General features: G+C 48.5%; 1 protein-coding gene across 1 annotated transcript in view; it reads right to left on the reverse strand.

The window, feature by feature from the left end:
- Positions 1–13,258, reverse strand: part of LOC145338782 (E3 ubiquitin-protein ligase TRIM7-like) — a 30,954-nt gene extending 17,696 nt beyond the window's left edge. The window contains exons 1-4 of the mRNA XM_080183174.1: positions 12,782–13,258; positions 7,275–7,370; positions 2,639–2,869; positions 666–688 (exon numbers count right to left, since the gene is read on the reverse strand). Coding sequence (XP_080039300.1) covers positions 666–688; positions 2,639–2,869; positions 7,275–7,370; positions 12,782–13,258 — 827 coding nt within the window. The remainder of the gene's footprint in view (positions 1–665; positions 689–2,638; positions 2,870–7,274; positions 7,371–12,781) is intronic.
- Between the last annotated feature and the right edge of the window lie 6,470 nt (positions 13,259–19,728).

Here is a 19,728-nt window from a genome sequence, read left to right on the forward strand (position 1 = left end):
TATGGGATTGGGGACCGATGCCTGTATATGGGGTAGGGGACTGATGCCTATATATGGGATTGGCGACTGATGCCTGTATATGGGATTGGGAACCGATGCCTGTATATGGGATTGGGGACCGATGCCTGTATATGGGATAGGGGACCGATGCCTGTATATGGGATTGGGGACCGATGCCTGTATATGGGATAGGGGACCGATGCCTGTATATGGGATTGGGGACCGATGCCTGTATATGAGATTGGGGACCGATGCCTGTATATGGGATTGGGGACCGATGCCTGTATATGGGATAGGGGACTGATGCCTGTATATGGGATTGGGGACCGATGCCTGTATATGGGATTGGGGACCGATGCCTGTATATGGGATTGGGGACCGATGCCTGTATATGGGATTGGGGACCGATGCCTGTATATGGGATTGGGGACCGATGCCTGTATATGGGATTGGGGACTGATGCCTGTATATGGGATTGGGGACCGATGCCTGTATATGGGATAGGGGACTGATGCCTGTATATGGGATAGGGGACTGGAGCTGGTAGCCAGGACTGAATCTGTAAATCGAGGCAATTTGCTTTGCTAAATTTAATTACCCACTTAACAAAGAGACAGTTGCCCCAGAAACGACAATTATTTACTGTGCGACTGAATGAAACTTACTGAGAAAGGACTTGGCTTGATTTCTGTTGGGGAGAAAGAGACAGAGAGGGAACATTAGACATCGCATGAACGCACAGTAAAGTAACAGCAGTGTTTGACAGACATTAGAGAATGCAGCCTGTCAGAGTGAGTTGTAGAAACCCAATCAACAAGCCAAAGACAGCATGGGTGAGAGCACAGCAGCAGTGCTGGGTGACACTCACAATACTGAGCACACTCAGAGAAAGACCTTACATGAAATGTGCTGTAGATAAATGTAAGTTATGACGAAATCCCGAAGTCGAATTAGTCTAATCAGTCTAATTAGGTTCCAAAAGCTTAATCAAATAAAATTTGACATCAAGCCATTGAGTAGTGGAATGATAGAGAAGAGAAGGCCATTTGGTCCACAATTTCTGTGCTAGCCCTTTGAAAGAACTATCCAAGTTACCCGATGTCCCAAAATCTTGTGAAATTTCCTCCTTCAGGTAGTTATCCAAATTTGGAAATTATAAATGAATCTGCCTCCATTGCCTTTTCAGGGATAATAACATCCAGAACAGTGAGCTGGATAACATCTTTAAAACCTGGCATTTTGTTGATGATCTTTAACCTGGGGCATCCAGCCAATAGAAAGACTTCCTTCTAATTTACTTCTTCACAGTCATTCAGAGTTTTGAACAGTGCTGCTGGGGTGGTTTGGCAGCTCACCGAGACAGAACCTTCTCCCCAGGTAGGGGCAGAGTTTCCACCTTCAGCTATTTAACACAGTTTACAGTTTAATTAGCGGTGGGACTGCCTTCGAGAGAGGAAGTGGCCTCCCACAACCTTTTAGATGGGGCTGATTAGAGAACAGAGCCCCATTGAATCCAGCCCGGTGACCCCCATCCAGCCACTTAAGCATTCACTCCCTCCACCACTGATGCCCAGTGACAGCCATGAGTAACATCTACAAGATTCTCTGCACCAACTCACCAAAGATCCTTGGACAGCACCTTCCAAACACATGATCGCCACCATCTAGAAGGACAAGGGCAACAGATACCTGGGAACACCCCCAGCTGGAGGTTCCCCTCCAAACCACTCATCGTTCCTTAACTGTCGTTGGGTCAAAATCCTGCAACTCCCTCCCTAACAGCACAGTGGGTGTACCTACACCTCGGGAATTGTGGCAGTTTAAGAAGGCAGCTCACCACCACCTTCTCAAGGGTCAATTACGGATGGGCAACAAATGCTGGCCTAGCCAACAGCACCCACACCCCGTAAATAAAGGAAGATTACTCTAAGCAAGAGGCCGGAGTGGAGGGCAGAGCGGTTTTGGAAGATTTGCGGGCAGGTGGAGTTGTAGAGAGGGAGGGTTGAATCCATGGAGGGAACGACGGAGATTGAGGGGTGACCTGATAGAAGTCTACAAGATTATGAGAGGCATGGACAGAGTGGATAATCAGAAGCTTTTTCCCGGGGTGGAAGAGTCAATTACTAGGGGGCACAGGGTTAAGGTGCGAGGGGCAAGGTTTAAAGGAGATATACGAGGCAGATTTTTACACAGAGAGTAGTGGGTACCTGGAACTCACTGCCGGGGGAGGCAGTGGAAGCAGATACAATGGTGAGTTTTAAGGGGCGTCTGGACAAATCCATGAATAGGATGGGAATAGAGGGATACGGTCCCCGGAAGGGTAGGGGGTTTTAGTTCAGTCAGGCAGCATGGTCGGTGCAGGCTTGGCGGGCTGAAGGGCCTGTTCCTGTGCTGTACATAAGAACATAAGAAATAGGAGCAGGAGTAGGCCATCTAGCCCTTCGAGCCTGCCCCACCATTCAATAAGATCATGGCTGATCTGAAGTGGATCAGTTCCACTTTCCCGCTTTCTCCCCATAACCCTTAATTCCCTTGTCTGTCAGAAACCTGTAATTTTCTTTGTTTTTTTGTTCTTTGTTCTAAACATAAAGATGATCATTTTAAAACGGAGGCAGTAGATTAGCTTTTGTAGAAGTACCTGGATAAGTGAGAGAGGGTCCATATGTACCAGCTTCTGGGTTTCATCATCTATCAGTCGAATTAGGTGCATCCTCTTGTTCAATTCATTGGTATATTCGGCACTCTTTGTCAGCACCTTCAACCCTTCATCTTCAATCATTTTCAGGGCATAGTCTTCATCTTCCTCCAGGCTCTTCCTCCACTCACAGAACTTCTTCGATAGATTTTCTTTCAGCTGATCGATCTGTGTCTGAAATTCCAAACCGTGTTCTGGTTACACACTGCTCAGTTACCCCCTGGGCAGAGGACCCGTTACTGGGCCATTCACACCAATCACCATTCGATGGAGCGCGCTGAAATTTTCACAGCTTTCTGTTTGGAGAAAGCGTGAGGGTTGCGCTCTTGGCACGAGGGGGTGGTAGCAGATAGAGACCAGAACACTGCCTCATATCCGGGTGGTGTGCGCACTCACAGGACACGCAGATACAGAGCTGAGCTCCCTCTACGCTCTCCACACAACACCCATCCGTCCTGCCTTCAGTACAGAATCTCTGTGCTGTATTGGAGTGATAGTTCCCACTCGGACAAAGAATCATTAGACACACCTTTGCATTCAGGTTCATGTCGATCAGATCATAGAACCCTACAGTGCAGAAAGAGGCCCTTCAGCCCATCGAGTCTGCACCGAACACAATCCCACCCAGGTCCTACCCCCATATCCCTACATATTATACCCACTAATCCCTCTAATCTCCGCTACCCTGGACACTAAGGGGCAATTTCTTAGCATGGCCAATCAACCTAACCTGCACATCTTTGGATTGTGGGAGGAAACCAGAGTACCTGGAGGAAACCCACGCAGACACAAGGAGAATGTGCAAACTCCACACAGACAGTGACCCGAGCCGGGAATTGAACCCAGGACCCTGGAGCTGTGAAGCCGCAGTGCTAACCACTGTGCTACCGTGCCGCCCTGTGTTACCATGCCGTCCACGGAATGTGTCACTGGGTTGATTGAAACTTAAATTCAATTAACAAATTTGGCATTGAAAGCCAGTCTCAGTAATGGTGGCCACCAAACCATTGTCAATTGTCATAAAACTCATCTGTTTTATAATGTTCTTTAGGGAAGGAAATCTGCCATCCTTACCCTGGTCTGGCCTACATGTGATTCCAGAACTACAGCAATGTGGTTGACTCTTAACTATCCTCTCAAATGATCGAGCGAGACACTCAGTTCAAGGGGCAATTAGAGATGGGCAGTAAATGCTGGCCTTGCCAGCGATGCCCATGAAAGCATAGAGAAAAAACCCAGGCACAGGATTCAAATCAGTGTCGCTGAAAGCAAATTTTATTCACAACTGTGATCTCCCTGAGTTAGACCATAAGATGGATGAGCAGAAGTAGGCCATTCAGCCCATCGATTCTGCCCCGCCATTCAATGAGATCATGACAGATCTGATATGAAAATCCTCAACTCCATTTTCCACCTTATCCCAATAATCCTTGATTCCCTTACTGATTAAAAATCAGCTTGGACACACTTAATGATCCAGCCTCTACAGCCCTCTGAATTCCACAGATTTACTACCCTCCGAGAGAAGAAATTCCTCCCCATCGCTGTCTGAAACGGGAGCTGGGATTATGCCCTCTGGTCCTGGACTCTCACAGGGGGAAGTAGTGTCTCAGTATCTAGGTGGACAAGTTACCAGGTATTCACTCGTGCTCAGGATGTGAGCATGGCTGGTACGGCCAGTGTTTGTTATTCCGACCCAGTTGCCCCTAAGAAGGTGGTGCTGGGCCTTCCTCTTCAATCAGTGGTACCTCACTTCAGAAGGCCATTAAGTGTTGACCGTGGTGTGTGGGCCTGGAGTCACCCATAGGCCCAGATAGGGTAAGGACATTGGTCAGGATTTTATGACCTTACTCGGATGAGGCTCGTAAATTCCTGCCCGAGACCAATGGAAAATTCCATTCCGTGAGCCTTTCCTGTCCCAATTCCAGGGCAGGCATGGCGGTAAAATTCCAGCCATCAAGTTTCCTTTCCTAGAGGACATTAGTTTATCAACCAGTTGAGTTTTTTATGTCAATCTCACAGAGTTTGGGTCTCTGATACCTGCTTTTTATTTCCAGATTTCAGAAATTATGAATTCTCAAGCCACCCATTTTCTGTTGTTCCTGGAATGTGGACGTCACTGACTGGGCCAGCATTTATTGCCCATCCCTAATTGCCCTTGAACTGAATGACTTGCTTCATAGAAGCAGGAGTAGGCCATTCGGCCCTTCGAGCCTGCTCCACCATTCATTTTGATCATGGCTGATCATTGAATTCAATATCCTGATTCCCCCCTTTCTTCATATTCTTTGATCCCTTTAGCTCCAAGAGCTATATCTAATTTCTTCACGAAATCAGACAACGTTTTGGCCTCAACTCCATTCTGTGGGAGTGAATTCCACACATTCACCACCCTCTGGGTGAAGAAATTTCTCCTCACCCTCAGTTCTAAAAGGTTTACCCCCTTATCCTCAAACTATGACCCCCTAGTTCTGGACTCCCCCAACCATTGGGAACATTCTTTCTGAATCCACCCTGTCTAACCCTGTTAGAATTTTATAAGTTTCTATGAGATTCCCTCTCACTCTTCTAAACTCCAGTGAATATAATCCTAACTGACTTAGTCTCTCCTCATATGACAGACCTGTCACCCCAGGAATCAGCCTGGTAAACCTTCACTGTACTCCCTCTATAGCAAGGACATCCTTCCTCAGATAAGGACACCAAAACTGCACACAATATTCCAGGTCTGGCCTCACCAATGCCCTGTACAATTGCAGTAAAACATCCCTATCCCTATTCTCAAATCCTCTCGCTATGGAGGCCAACATATCATTTGCCTCCTTCACTGCCTGCTGTACCTGCACACTTACTTTCAGTGACTGATGCATGAGGACTCCAATATCTTGTTGAATATTTACTTGTCTTAATTTTACGCCCATTCAAGTAATAATGTCTTCCTATTATTGCTACCAAAGTGGATGACCTCACATTTATCCACATTATACTGCATCTACCATGCAGATACCCACACACTCAGCCTGTCCAAATCACACTGAAGTATCTCTGTATCCTCCTCACAGCTCACCCTCCCACCCAACTTTGTATCATCTGCAAATTTGGAGATAATACATTCAATTCCCTCTTCCAAATCATCAATATATAATGTGAACAGTTGGGGTGAACAGTTCAGAACAGTTCAGTTAAAAGTCAATCGCTCTGATTTATTGATTATTACCAAGTAACACATCGATAATATAAATGCAGACATATATAGATAGTAAGACGGTGGTAATATCACAGGAGTAGCAATCTAGATGCCCAGTTTCTGTGTTGTAGATGTGGATTCAAAACGCATCGCAGCAGTGGGTGAAATTTGGATTCATGCCCTAAATCTGTGATGGAAAAGCACGCTTAGTAATGGTGCTCATGAACTGTCCTTGGTTGTGGATTATTGGGGCAGCACAGTAGCACAGTGGTCAGTACATTTGCCTCATAGCGCCAGGGACCCGGGTTTGATTCCCGTCTTGGGTCACTATCTGTGTGGACTCTGCACATTCTCCCCATGTCTATGTGGGTTTCCTCCAGGTGCTCTGGCTTCCCCCCACAGTCTGAAAGATGTGGATTAGGTTGATTGGCTGTGCTAAACTTCCCCTTAGTGTCCCAGAATGCGTAGGCTAGTCGGTCCGCCTTGTTGTCCAACGAGGGGCATACACGCGATGGGTCGTACTTGGGCTGCTTTTGAATGTTCGAGAATAGCCTAGTGCTTCATGTCGTTAGTGTGTGCTTAAACTGGACCAGATACTGGGCAAGACGACAGCTCAGTGACTATCACTGTTAGCTGTGCAGACACATGGATTTGGGCCGGTGTCTGTGGGAGTTTGCGCATTCTCCCCGTGCTTGCGTGGGTTTTCTCCGGGTGCTCCGGTTTCCTCCCACACCCCAAAGATGTGCTATTAGGCTGATTGGAGGCAATAAATTGTCCCTGAATTAGTTTCCCTCAATGTGGATGGCCATAAACAATAGATAAGGGTCATGGGTGGAGGGGGGGACTGGTGATGTTAAAATGGCAGCGTGGGCTAGTTGGGCTGAAGGGCCTGTTTCCCTGGCTGTTTTTGCTCTTTGTTCTTTGATTAGTGGGGTTACAGGGATAGGGTCTGGGTGGGATATGTCATTGCAAACTTGATGGGCCAAATGGCCTTCTTCTGCACTGTAGGTTTTCTATATTCTATATTCCAGTGCTGCCTCACAGCGTCAGGGACCCAGGGTTGAGTCACTGACTGTGCGGAGTTTGCACGTTCTCCCAGCGGGTTTCCTCCGGGTGCTCCGGTTTCCTCCCACCAGTCTGAAAGACGTGCTGGTTAGGGCGCATTGGCCGTGCTAAATTCTCCCTCAGTGTACCTGAACAGGGGCCGGAGTGTGGCAGCTCAGGGATTTTTCACACTGCATTGCAGTGTTAATGTAAGCCTTACTTGTGACACTAACAAATAAACTTTAGATTAAAAAAAACCATTTTAAATAAGCATCTTGTTCTCGTGTCAAAACATTCAGCTCAGACAAGGTCCCATGGTAAAGCTGCTCCCAGGGGGTGGTACTTTACCTTAATTTCTGATTCTGAGACGGTCATATCCTGGTGTCTGAAATGACAGTCCTGCTGAATTATCCGGAGGCTGTCAATTTCCTTCATCAATTTCTCCTATGGAGACAGTTTAAATAGTGCAAAGGAAAAAAAAAAGACATGAATTAAAAGGCATTTCAGAAAGGTAGGTAGTGGCTCAGGGACTAAACGGAAATCAACGCAAAATGCAGCAGATGCTGGAAATCACATTTGGAAATGAGAACAGAAAATGCTGGAAAACCTCAGCAGGCCTGGCAGCATCTGTGGAGAGAGAAACAGGGTTAATATTTCCAGTCTAGTGTGACACTCCTTCCTGTCTCACTCCGCTTACTAACAAAGAACAAAAAGAACAAAAACACCCCGGGAAACAGGCCCTTCGGCCCAACGAGAACTTACTGGGGCAAGACAATTTGATTCTCAGGAAGGGAGCTTACTACGGGCGGCACAGTGGTTAGCACTGCTGCCTCAGAGCGCCAGGGATCTGGGTTCGATTCCAGCCTCGGTCTGTGTGGAGTCTTCTCGTTGTGTCTGTGTGGGTTTCCTCCGGGTGCTCCAGTTTCGTCCCACAGTTTGGAAGGTGTGCTAATTGGGTGGATTGGTCATGCTAAGTTGACCCTAGTGTCAGGGGGATTAGCAGGGTAAATGTGTGGGGTTACGGGAATACGGCCTGTGTGGGATTGTGGTTCAATCATAGAATTCCCACAGTGCGGAAGGAGACCATTCAGCCCATCGAGCCTGAACCCACAGCAATCCCACTACCAGGCCCTATCCCTACAACCCCACACAATTACCCCGCTAATCCCTCTAACCTACACATCCCAGGACACTTAGGAGCAATTTAGCACAGCCAATCAACCTAACCCGCACATCTTTGGAGTGTGGGAGGAAACTGGAGCACCCGGAGGAAACCCATGCAGACATGGGGAAGATGTGCAAATTCCACATAGACATTGACCTGAGGCCGGGAATCGAACCCGGGTCCCTGGAGCTGTGAGGCGGCAGTGCTAACCACTGTGCCACCATGCTGCCCATACAGACTTGGTGGGTCAAATGGCCTCCTTCTGTGCTGCAGGGATTCTATGATTCTCAGCTAAGGGACAGATTTCGGAAGCACTTTTAGAGAATCATAGAACCCTACAGTGCAGAAGGAGGCCATTTGGCCCATCGAGTCTGCATCGCAACAATCCCACCCAGGCCCTATCCCCGTAACCTCACATATTTACCCTGCTGATCCCCCTGACACTAAGGGGCAATTTAGCACGGCCAATCCATCTAACCTGCACATCCTTGGAGTGTGGGAGGAAATGTCCTGCTGAATGGGGGGCAATGGGGCGGGGGGGGGGTGGGGTCGGGGCTAAAATGAGATTCCCAATGAGGATTAATCCCATTCTCCCAGCCCACCTCACTGATCCCGATGAAACTCCCACCCAGAGAGGACACAAACCCAATAAAAACTACTGATTATAATATCATTAGCCGGTTGCACGGTCCATTCGGTGGCCCCGCGCTATTCGCCCAGCTCCCCAGTGGGAACTACATCAGACCAACGTGGACTGGGTGTGTTGGCCTCCGAGCAGCTGAAGGCAACTCCAAAACAGTTCCGTGCTTCTCAGTTCCTCTTTTTGAGTCAATATTGCAGTTAGGAACAATGGGAATACTTGAGATGCATTCAAGTGGACGGCACGGTGGCACGGTGGATAGCACTGCTGCCTCACAGCGCCAGGGACCTGGGTTCAATTCCCGGCTCGGGTCACTGTCTGTGTGGAGACTGCACATTCTCCCCGTGTCTGCGTGGGTTTCCTCCGGGTGTCCCGGTTTCCTCCCATAGTCCTAGAATGTGAGGGTTAGGTGGATTGGATCTTTGCTTCAGGAGTAGCTCGGATAAACGCACGGGGGGTTGGGAATTGGGTCTGGATGGGATTGTGGTCGGTGCAGACTTGGTCAGCCAAATGCACTGTAGGGATTCTGTCAGCGTGAAGGGAAAGGTAAATAAACACAGCTGGCTGGAGGCTGAGTAGAAATCATTCAGGGGAATGAGAAACAAAGTATTTTTGGGGATGTTTCCCATGATATATTCAATTACATTGACCAGGTGTAAGAAACCCATCTCACAGTCGCTGCTATCACCAGTGAGAAACACTTTGCCTTCCCCGTAGCCCCATGCATTTACCCTGCTAATCCCCCTGACACTAAGGGGCAATTTAGCATGACCAATCCACCTAACCCTCACATCTTTGGGCTGTGGGAGGAAACCAGAGCACCTGGTGGAAACCCACGCAGACATGGGGGGAATGTGCAGACTCTGCCCAAACAGTGATCCGAGGCTGGAATTGATCCCGGGCCTCTGGAGCTATGAGGCAGCAGTGCTAACCATGCCAGTCCCTAGTGTATCTCACCTAGTGCCACTCCCCAGCCTTCTCCCCTGCATATTCTTCCTTTTCAGATAAGTCCAGCTCCCTTTCTAATGCTTTGATTGAACCTGCCTCCACCACACTCTCAGGCAGTATGTTCCAGACCCCAGTCACTCGCTTTGGTCCCTTTGTCACTATTTCAAATCTTATTCTCCATCCTCTCTCGAGGGGGCGCAGTGTTTCCCTATCTATTCTGTCCAGACCCCCCCTGTGAGTTTGAACACCTCTATCAAATCTCCTCTCAGCCTTCTCTTCTCTAAGGAAAGCAGTCCAAACTTACACAGCTTATTCCTCTATATACACTATATCCCTCTAATCCTTCAGACAAGTCATTTAGAAATATACTGACAAGCTGTGGCCTTACTATGGATTCCTAGAGAAACCACATAATCACACACTCTTTACCCCTACTCTCTGTCTTCTATCTCCTAACCAATATCCTGGGCATGTCAAGAACATAGAACATTCCAGCGCAGTACAGGCCCTTTGGCCCTCGATGTTGCGCCGACCAGTGGAACCAATCTAATGACCCTCTAACCTAAACTATTCCAATATTATCCATATGTCTCTCCACTGACCATTTGAACGCCCTTAAAGTTGGCGAGTCCACAACTGCTGCAGGCAGGGCATTCCACACCCTTACTACCCTCTGAGTAAGGAAATTAATCCCAATTTCGTACACTTGTATTTACAGTGATAAATGTGATTTATATATACGGGCAGCACGGTGGCCCTGTGGTTAGCATTGCTGCCTCACAGTGCCAGGGGCCCGGGTTCGATTCCCGGCTTGGGTCACAGTCTCTGTGGTGTTTGCACATTCTCCATGTGTCTGCATGGGTTTCCTCCCACACTCCAAAGATGTGCGGGTTAGGTTGATTGGCTATGCTCAATTGCCCCTTAATGTCAAGGGGTTAGTGGCGCAAATAAGTAGGGTCTGGGTGGGATTGTGATGGGAGCAGACTTGTTGGGCCAAATGGCCTCTTTCTGCACTGCAGGGATTCTATGAATAGAATTTTATGTGGAAGTTATTGAATGCCCTCTGGAAGTCCATATAAATAACATCCATTGTCACTCCTTCATCTAATACATTAGATACCCTCTAACTACAGTCAACTGGTTAAGGACAATTTACTCTGCATAAATCCATGCTCCCTAGTGTAAAATTACAGAGGATATACAGCACAGAAAAAGGCCTATTCAGCCTGACAAACCCTTGTTTATATTCCACATGAGCCATACTTATTTATTAATTCATACTTGTCCCATAGCCTCAGCCACCCTGTCTCGAATAACAGATTCCAGTTACATTCCCCAATCTGACATTAGAAAGAGTCTGCAATGTTCTCGAATCTCTCTCCCACTCCTAAGCATGGACTGAGATGGGTAATTTTCTAACCCGAGGAGATAATTCTTAGAGTCACAGAGGTTTACAGCATGGAAACAGGTCCTTCAGCCCACCTTGTCCTTGTCACCCTTTTCTTTTTAACCACTAAGCTGGCCCCAGTTGCCCGCGTTTGGCCCATACCCCTCTATACCCATCTTACCCATGTAACTGTCTAAATGCTTTTTAAAAGACAAAATTGTACCCGCCTCTACTTCAAATCGATTCTTCAACTAAGAAAACTTGGAACAAATATATGAATTCGGAAGAGGAGGAGGCCACTCAGCCCCTCGAGCCGAGATCAAACTAACCCATCAACAGGTTCCTCACCTGTGTGATTGTATCAGGTCCTAGAGTCTTGTCAACTATCAATTGCATTACTTTCTTCCCCATGGCCTGTTTTCATTGACAATAAACCTTAGTTAGGGTGCCCCTTGCTGTCATCCTATTGTCAGAAATGTACCTATTTCTACTGTGACTAATTATAATATAATTCTTTAGGCAGCCCATTTCCCTATTTGCAATTGCAACTTTGCTGTTCTGAAGAGTTACATAACATAAGAACATAAGAAATAGGAGCAGGAGTAGGCCATCTAGCCCTTCGAGCCTGCCCCGCCATTCAATAAGATCATGGCTGATCTGTCGTGGCTCAGTTCCACATTCCCGCCCTCTCCCCATAACCCTTAATCCCCTCTCTTATCAAGAACCCATCAACCCGCGTCTTAAAAATATTTAGCGAGGCAGCCTCCACCACTTCAACGGGCAGAGAATTCCAGAGATTCACCACCCTTTGAGTGAAGAAGTTCCTCCTCAACTCTGTTCTAAACCGCCCCCCCTTTATCTTGAGGCTGTGCCCTCTAGTCCTACTATCCTTTCTGAGCGGGAAGAGTCTCTCCACCTCTATCCTATCCATCCCATTCATCATCTTATACGTCTCAATGAGATCTCCCCTCATTCTCCTAAACTCTAACGAGTACAAGCCTAATCTATTCAGCCTCTCCTCATAGCTCAACCCCCTCAACTCCGGTATCAGCCTAGTAAACCTCCTCTGCACATAGCCACGCTCTTTCTTTGCTAGTACGAGATCTTTGAGATCTGTCCTCAAGCTCCTTGCCAAAGTCTCGTATCCCCTCTTTGCAACTCATACAATTTTCCCTGCTCTCCTTCAGACCTGGCTTGCTCAATGGAAACACTACTCTTTGTACAAGACCTTCCTGTCAGTTTTATACATGGGGTCAAATGGCTTCCTGCTGTCCCAGAAGTTTTGTATGATTCCACACTATCTCATACTCCTCTTCCTAATCAAAATTGTTGAACTTTTGCTCATTTTATATTAGAATCATGATCATAGAATCCCATTCGGCCCATTGAGTCTGCACCGAATACTATCCCACCCACATCCTATTCCTGTAACTCCACGTATTTACCCTGCTAATCCCCCTGACATTAAGGGGCAATTTGGCACGGCCAACCAACCTAACCCACACATCTTTAGCCTGTGGGATGAAATCAAAGCACCCAGAGGAAACCCACGCAGACATGGGGAGAATGTGCAAACTCCGCACAGACAGTGACCGGGGGCCAGGATTGAAGCCGGGTCCCTGGCGCTGTGAGGCAGCTGTGCGAACCACTGTGCCACTGTGCTGCCCACACACTCCTTAAATTTCAATTGGACTACTCTCATTTCTTTCACTCACCCGCATCCAAATCTCTGCATTCTCCAGGCTCATCAGTATGTGAGATTTGTGTTTGCCTGTGATTGTACAGGGGCCACACACACACTCTCCATCATCTTCGCAGTAAAACTCCAGTGTCTCATTATGCTCTGGGCACTGTTTCTCCGCAGGCTCAGTCAAGGCCTCCTCAACAGCTTCACAGCCCATGATCTCCTTTGGGTCTTCTCCAGGCAAGGGGAGCTTGTCAGTGACGGCAGCAGCAGCCTCCTCTGGCTTTTCTGGGTAGGGGAGGTGGGGACTGGGTTCCAGGCTGGGATCTAAGGGGAATGCGTCGCCGCAGATTGGGCAGCACACAGCACCCTCGACTGCTACCTTGGCCTGGGAATCCTCCAAGCAGTTTGAGCAGAGGTAATGGCTGCAGGGCAACTGATCGGAGTCAGGGAACTGGCAGCCGCAGATGGCACAAGTCGGATCCGGGGCTGGAGCTGTGTTCTCCATCCTCACCACGAGCTTGGGAAGAGGCTTGGGCACAGCGGGAGAGCTCAACTCTGGAGAAGCAGCTTGCAAACTGACTGAGAGAGACTGGAGATTGACTTGTTACAATTCCAAGGTCAACCCTGGCTGGAGATTAACCCTTGGTAGGCCACAGCGGGAGATTACACAGATTGCAACACCTCCACGTGTAGCATTGCTCCCTGGGATCTCAAAGTGGGTGAGGGGGACAGCTGGAGTCGGGACAGTGGCGGGGGGATATGAACACAAATCTTTAACAGGGCAGGTCAGAACGGTTAAAATGCTGGGCTTTGCAAACAGCGGCAGGGAGATTACACTTCTATAAATCATTAGGTCTCAGGCGGGGCATTGTGTTCAATCCTGGCCACCACAAATGAGGAAAGACGTCTCAGCCTTGGAGAGGGTGCTGAGGAGATTTATGAGAATGGTCCCACGTAGAGCCATAGGAGCAGGAGGAGGCCATTCCAGCCTGCTCCGCCATTCTATACAATCATCCAACTCAATATCCAGGTCCCACCTTCCCTCCATGTCCTTTAATTCACTTTGCCCCAACTGCTCAATTTAATTGCTTCTTGAGAACACTCAATGTTTTGGCTTTAACTATTTTCTGTGGCTCAGAATTCCACAGGCTCACCGGGTGAAGAAATTTCTCCTAATTACTGTTCTAAACTGTCTACCTTGTATCCTCAGACTGTGACCCCTGGTTTTGGAAACCCCTTCCACCATTGGAACATCCTTCCCACATCTATCCTGTCTAGTCCTGTTAGACTTTCATAGGTTTTTATGATATCCCCCTCTCATTCTTCTAAACTCCAGTGAATATAATTCTAACCCACTCAATCTCTCCTCATGTATCAGACCTGCCATCCCAGGAATCAGCCCAGTAAACCTTCACTGCTCACCCTCTATAGGGAGAACATCCTTCCTCAGAAAAGGAGACCAAAACTGCGCACAATATTCCAGCAGTGGCCTCACCAAGGCCCCTGTATAATTGCAGCAACACATCCCTGCTCCTGTACTCGAAACCTCTCGCAATGAAGGCCGACGTACTATTTGCCTTCTTTACCTCCTGCTGTACCCGCATGCTTACCTTCAAGTTATACATTCCCCCTCTCTTTATTTCCACTTATTCAGATAATAATCCTGTTTTTGCTACTGAAAACAAATTTTTAAACTTTCATTTATTAGTCACAAGTAGGCTTACGTTAACACTGTGTTACTGTGAAAATCCCCTAGTTGTCACACTCCGGCACCTGTTCGGGTACACTGAGGGAGAATTTAGCACAGCCAAAGCACCCTAACCAGCACATCTTTCAGACTGTGGGAGGAAACCAGAGCACCCAGAGGAAACCCATGCAGACACAGGGAGAATGTGCAAACTCCGTACAGTGACCCAAACCAGGAGTCGAACCTGGGTCGCTGGCACTGTGAGGCAGCAATGCTAAACCCTGTGTCGCCATGCCATACCGAACATCACATTTATCCACATTACACTGCATCTGCCATGCATTTTTCCATTCACTCAGCCTGTCTCACTCTTGCCAATTGTTGTAAAGACCCACCTGGTTCAATAATGTCCTTCAGGGAAGGGAATCTGCTGTCTTTCCCCAGTCTCATGTGGCTGTATAGAATCATAAAATCCCTACAGTGCAGGGTGGAGCATTCAGCCCACTGAGTCTATACTGACCACAAACCCAGCAAGACCCTATTCCTGTAACCGCTCATATTTATCCAGCTAATCTTACTGACAAAGGGCAATTTAGCGTGGACAATCAGCCTAACCCACACATCTTTGGACTGTGGGAGGAAACTGGACCACCCGGAGGAAACCCATGCAGACACGGGGAGAATGTGCAAATTCCACACAGACAGTGACCCAAGCCGGGAATCGAACCAGGATCCCTGGCGCTGCAAGGCAGCAGTGCTAACCCACTGTGCCACCGTGCCAACCCTATGCTGTAGGTACACCCACAGTGCTGTTAGGGAGGGCATTCCAGGATTTTGACCAAGTGAAGGAATGGCGATAAATTTCCAAATCAAGATGGGTGACTCAGAGGGGAACCTCCGGGGGTGATGTTCCCAAGAATGTGGTGGTGGCGATCCCAGGTTTGGAGCCTTGGTGAGTTGCTGCAGTGTAGATAGTAAAGGCAGCTGCTGGTGGTGGAGGGAGTGAATGTTGAAGGTGCTGAATAAGGTGCCAAACCTCCTACTCTGCCTTCCCCAGTAACCTGTCATACAGCACTTCTCGTATTGGCAAACCTTGTAAGCGGACCCATCCCTCTCTCTTGAGGCACCTTTTGATTTGATTTGGTTTATTATTGTCACATATAGTGGAGAGTATTGTTTCTTGTGCGCTATACAGACAAAGCATACCGTTCATACAGAAGGAAACAAGAGAGTGCAGAATGTAGTGTTACAGTCACCGTTGTTAGAGAGTTTAAGAGAGTTAGGATGAAGTTTTAGAAGCATAGAACAAGAGTAAAAGATAGAATTAGAAGGTACACTTGGCACAGCTTGTGAGAAGTCACCTCACTCTGCTGCCATCTTGGAATCTATTGGAATGTTCCTCACATTACCCTCTGACCAGCTACCACTCACCCTCAGCTTGCCTCACAGTGTCACCCCAAGCCTCACGGTGACCATGCTCAAGTTCTCTCCTTCCATCCCCTCCCAGCTCGCACTCATGCCCTGCTCTCTAAGTATGGTCCTCTGGGTCAGCGTTGCCAATGCCTGGCACTGTCCACGTGGCAACGGCTTTTCCCTCTTTAACCACTTCCTTCTCTCTGCATCCTGAAATCAAGGCTTACTGTCTACCTATGCCTCAGTCCATCGGGGATTAGCTGGGAGTTTAAGTGTTGGTGTAGACTCAATGGGCCGAAGGGCCTCTTCCTAGAGTCCTACAGTGGAGAAGGAGGCCATTCAGCCCATCGAGTCTGCACCAACCACAATCCCACACAGGCCCTAGCCCCACAACCCCATGCATTTACCTCAGCTAGTCTCCCTGACACTAAGGGGCAATTTAGCACGGCCAGTCAATTTAACCTGCACATCTTTCTGACCTTGGGAGGAAACCGGAGCACCTGGAGGAAACCCATGCAGACATGGGAAGAATGTGCCAACTCCACACAGACAGTGACCCAGGCTGGGAATTGAACCCTGGTGCTGTGAGGTAGCAGTGCTAACCACTGTGCCACCATGCCGCCCAGGGTCCCTGGCACAATGAGGTAGCAGTGCTAACCACTGTGCCACCATGCCACCCAGGGTCCCTGGCACAATGAGGTAGCAGTGCTAACCCAGTGTGCCACCGTGCCACCCAGCTTAAGCTGCACTATGCGATTCTATGATTCCCTTCCCACCAACCCTCTCATCCTTCAGGCAAACTCACCAAACCACCAGAACCTCATTCTCTGTTTCCAACTTTAACAACATCTCGGGTGGAAATCTCCCGAAACAATGATGAGTTCCATATCGATGAGAATAATGGAATGATCCATGCTGAACTTTCCAGCACGCTCCGCAATGCAATTCTCCCACTTTTTTGGAGAGTTGGGAGTTTTGTGCTGGGACTGAGGGGGTGGGGTGTAAACAGGCTGATGAACCCAGCCTCAGAGCGATCGGGCGCTGTTTCACAAGAATACCCCGATCTTACAGTGCACTGGGAGATCCCCCTCTCCCCCAGACATCGATGCATGTTCTCCCCGCCTGACCCCCTCCCACCCAACAGGACTACCTTCATAATCCATCACTGATGACCTCCCTTGTCAGCGCGCCCCTCCCACCCCCCACAACCATGGCCCCTTCTCCACATCATGACTCCCTACGCAGACCCCACCATCTTGACATTGCCACTGGTGCACTAGCGTACCCAACTAGCACAGCTTGTCTATCCGATGGCCAAGTTGTCCAGTGACAATTGTTGGGCAGTGCTGGTGTGTCAGGTGGGCCCTGCCAAGTACATGCCCCCAACCACCACAAGGCTTTAGCGGCCCCTGGGCCCCTCCCACCCTGGCATGACTATTGCGCCTGCCCATCTCTGCCAGCGGAAACCAGGGTGATTCTCACCATTATGGTGCCCGAATGCCGGAAGATTCCGTGCACTGGGATTTGAACGGGAGAAGCATATTTAAATGCTAAGCAGCCTTCGCGCATTATGAAGAGAACAGGAGAATTGCAAACTGTTCGGCATCGAATGTGAAATGGATCTTGAGGCCCACACGCTATTGCCCTGAATCAGCGCGGTGAGGTCAGAGAATCAGCCCCTTGTCTCTGAAACTGGAAGTGGAGGCTCGATCTCCCAATACCGAGACTTCAGCCTAAAGTTCAGTCTTGCTGCTCCTGATGAGTACTGACTGAGTGAGCTATCCCAGCCCCAGATGGAGATTCAGGCGGTTATGGAATTGAGTTCCCTGTGCAGTACTGAGGGAGTGCTGCACTGTTGGAGGTGCCATCCCTTGGACGATCCTTCAGCTGACGGCCAACTACATTCTCTTTAGGATATCCTGAGATCGTAGAATCGAAGAATCATAGAATCCCTACAGTATGGAAGGAGGCCACTCAGCCCTTTGAGTCTGCACCGACAACAATCCCACCCAGTCCCTATCCCCGTATATTTACCCCACTAATCCCTCTAACCTATGCATCCTAAGGAGTAAATTAGCATGGCACCAATTCACCTAACCCGCATATCGTTTGGAGTGTGGGAGGAAACCGGAGCACCCGGAGGAAACCCACGCAGACATGGGGAGAATGTACAGACTCTGCATCAAAAAGTGACCCAAGCCGGGAATCGAACCAGGGTCTCTGGAGCAGTGCTAACCACTGTGCCACCCTTCGGTTATGGTGAGCTGACCCCATTAGTGAAGATGTTGCCCTCTCAGTGTTAACAGGAATGTTCCGTGTTAATCCTCACACAGAGGGTTCAAGGCAACATCACAGTTTCACTTCACTGAAGTCAGCAGAAAGCTGGGTGAAGTAACTCTCTGAGCCCAGATACCATCCAGAGTTCCTGAAACAACAGCAGCAACTGACAGCACAATGAAACATTTATCAGCTCAAACAATGTCCCGAACACTGCTCTCCTCCGGCCCACAGCTCTGATAAGACCGCACAGATTTAGTTTGTAGCGGGTGAGCGGATACACAGCACTCCCACATCCTTTATGTTTATCTGTGCTTAACAATTCACCAGAACCGGAACCAGCGGCATTCGACCGAGTGTGGCATTAAGGAGCCCTGGCAAAACTGGAGTCAGTGGGAATTGGGTGGAAAACTCCCCACTGGGTTTGAGTCATACCTGGTACATAGGAAGGTGGCTGTGCTGGTTGGAGATCCATCAGCTCCAGGGCATCTCTGCAGGAGTTTCTCCATGTAATATTCGAGTCCCAACCATCTTCAGCTTCTTCATCAAAACGATAAAAGTCAAAGTTTATTTATTAGTAAGGCTTACATTAACACTGCAATGAAGGTACTGTGAAAATCCCTTCGGGGCCACATTCCAGTGCCTGCTCGGGGAATTTAGCACGGCCATTGCATCTAAGCAACACATCTTTTGGACTGCGGGGGAAAGCAGAGCACCCAGAGGGAACCCACGCAGACACAGAGAGAATGTGCAGACTATGCACAGACAGTGACCCGAGGCTGGAATTGAACCCGGGTCCCTGGCACTGTGAGGCGGCACTGTGCCACTGTACCACCCTTCAATGACCTTCCTTCCATCATAAAGTCAGAAGTGCAGATGTTCACTGATAACTAAACAATATTCAGTATCATTGGCCACTCCTCAGATACTAAAGCAGATCCATGTCCAAATGCAGCGAGATCTGGACAACATTCCAGCTTAGGCTGACAAATAAAATTCATTCCACACAAGTGCCAGGCAATGACCATCTCCAACAAGAGAGAATCCAACTACTTTCCCTTCAAATTCAATGACAGTACCATCACTGAATCCTCCACCTTTAACATCCCAGGGACTTACCACTGACCGAAACTGAACGAGACTGACCAGATATATCATTTTCCTTTGTTCAGGGGATGTGGGTGTCACTGGCTGGGTCAGTATTTATTGCCCATCCCTAATTGCCCTGGAACTAAGTGTTTTACTAGGCCATTTCAGAGGGCAGTTGAGAGTCACCCACATCGCTGTGTCTCTGCAGTCACGTGTAGGCCAGACTGGATAAGGATGGCAGATTTCCTTCCCTAAAGGACATTAGTGAACCAAATGGATATCTATACCAATCAACAAGAACAGGACAGGCTGAGTGTGTGGGCTAATGAATGGCAAATGCAGTACAACGTGGATAAAGTGAGGTTATCCACATTGGTAACAAAAACAGGAAGGCAGATTATTATCTGAATGGCTATAAATAAAGGGAAGAGAATGTGTAGCGGGATCTGGGTATCCTCGTACACCAGTTGCTCAAGGTAAGCATGCAAGTGCAGTAAAAAAAGGCAAAT

The sequence above is a fragment of the Carcharhinus amblyrhynchos genome, unplaced genomic scaffold (assembly GCF_965287045.1).
Source record: "Carcharhinus amblyrhynchos unplaced genomic scaffold, sCarAmb.v2.hapA chromosome_171, whole genome shotgun sequence".
NCBI classification, from domain to species: Eukaryota; Metazoa; Chordata; class Chondrichthyes; order Carcharhiniformes; family Carcharhinidae; genus Carcharhinus; species Carcharhinus amblyrhynchos.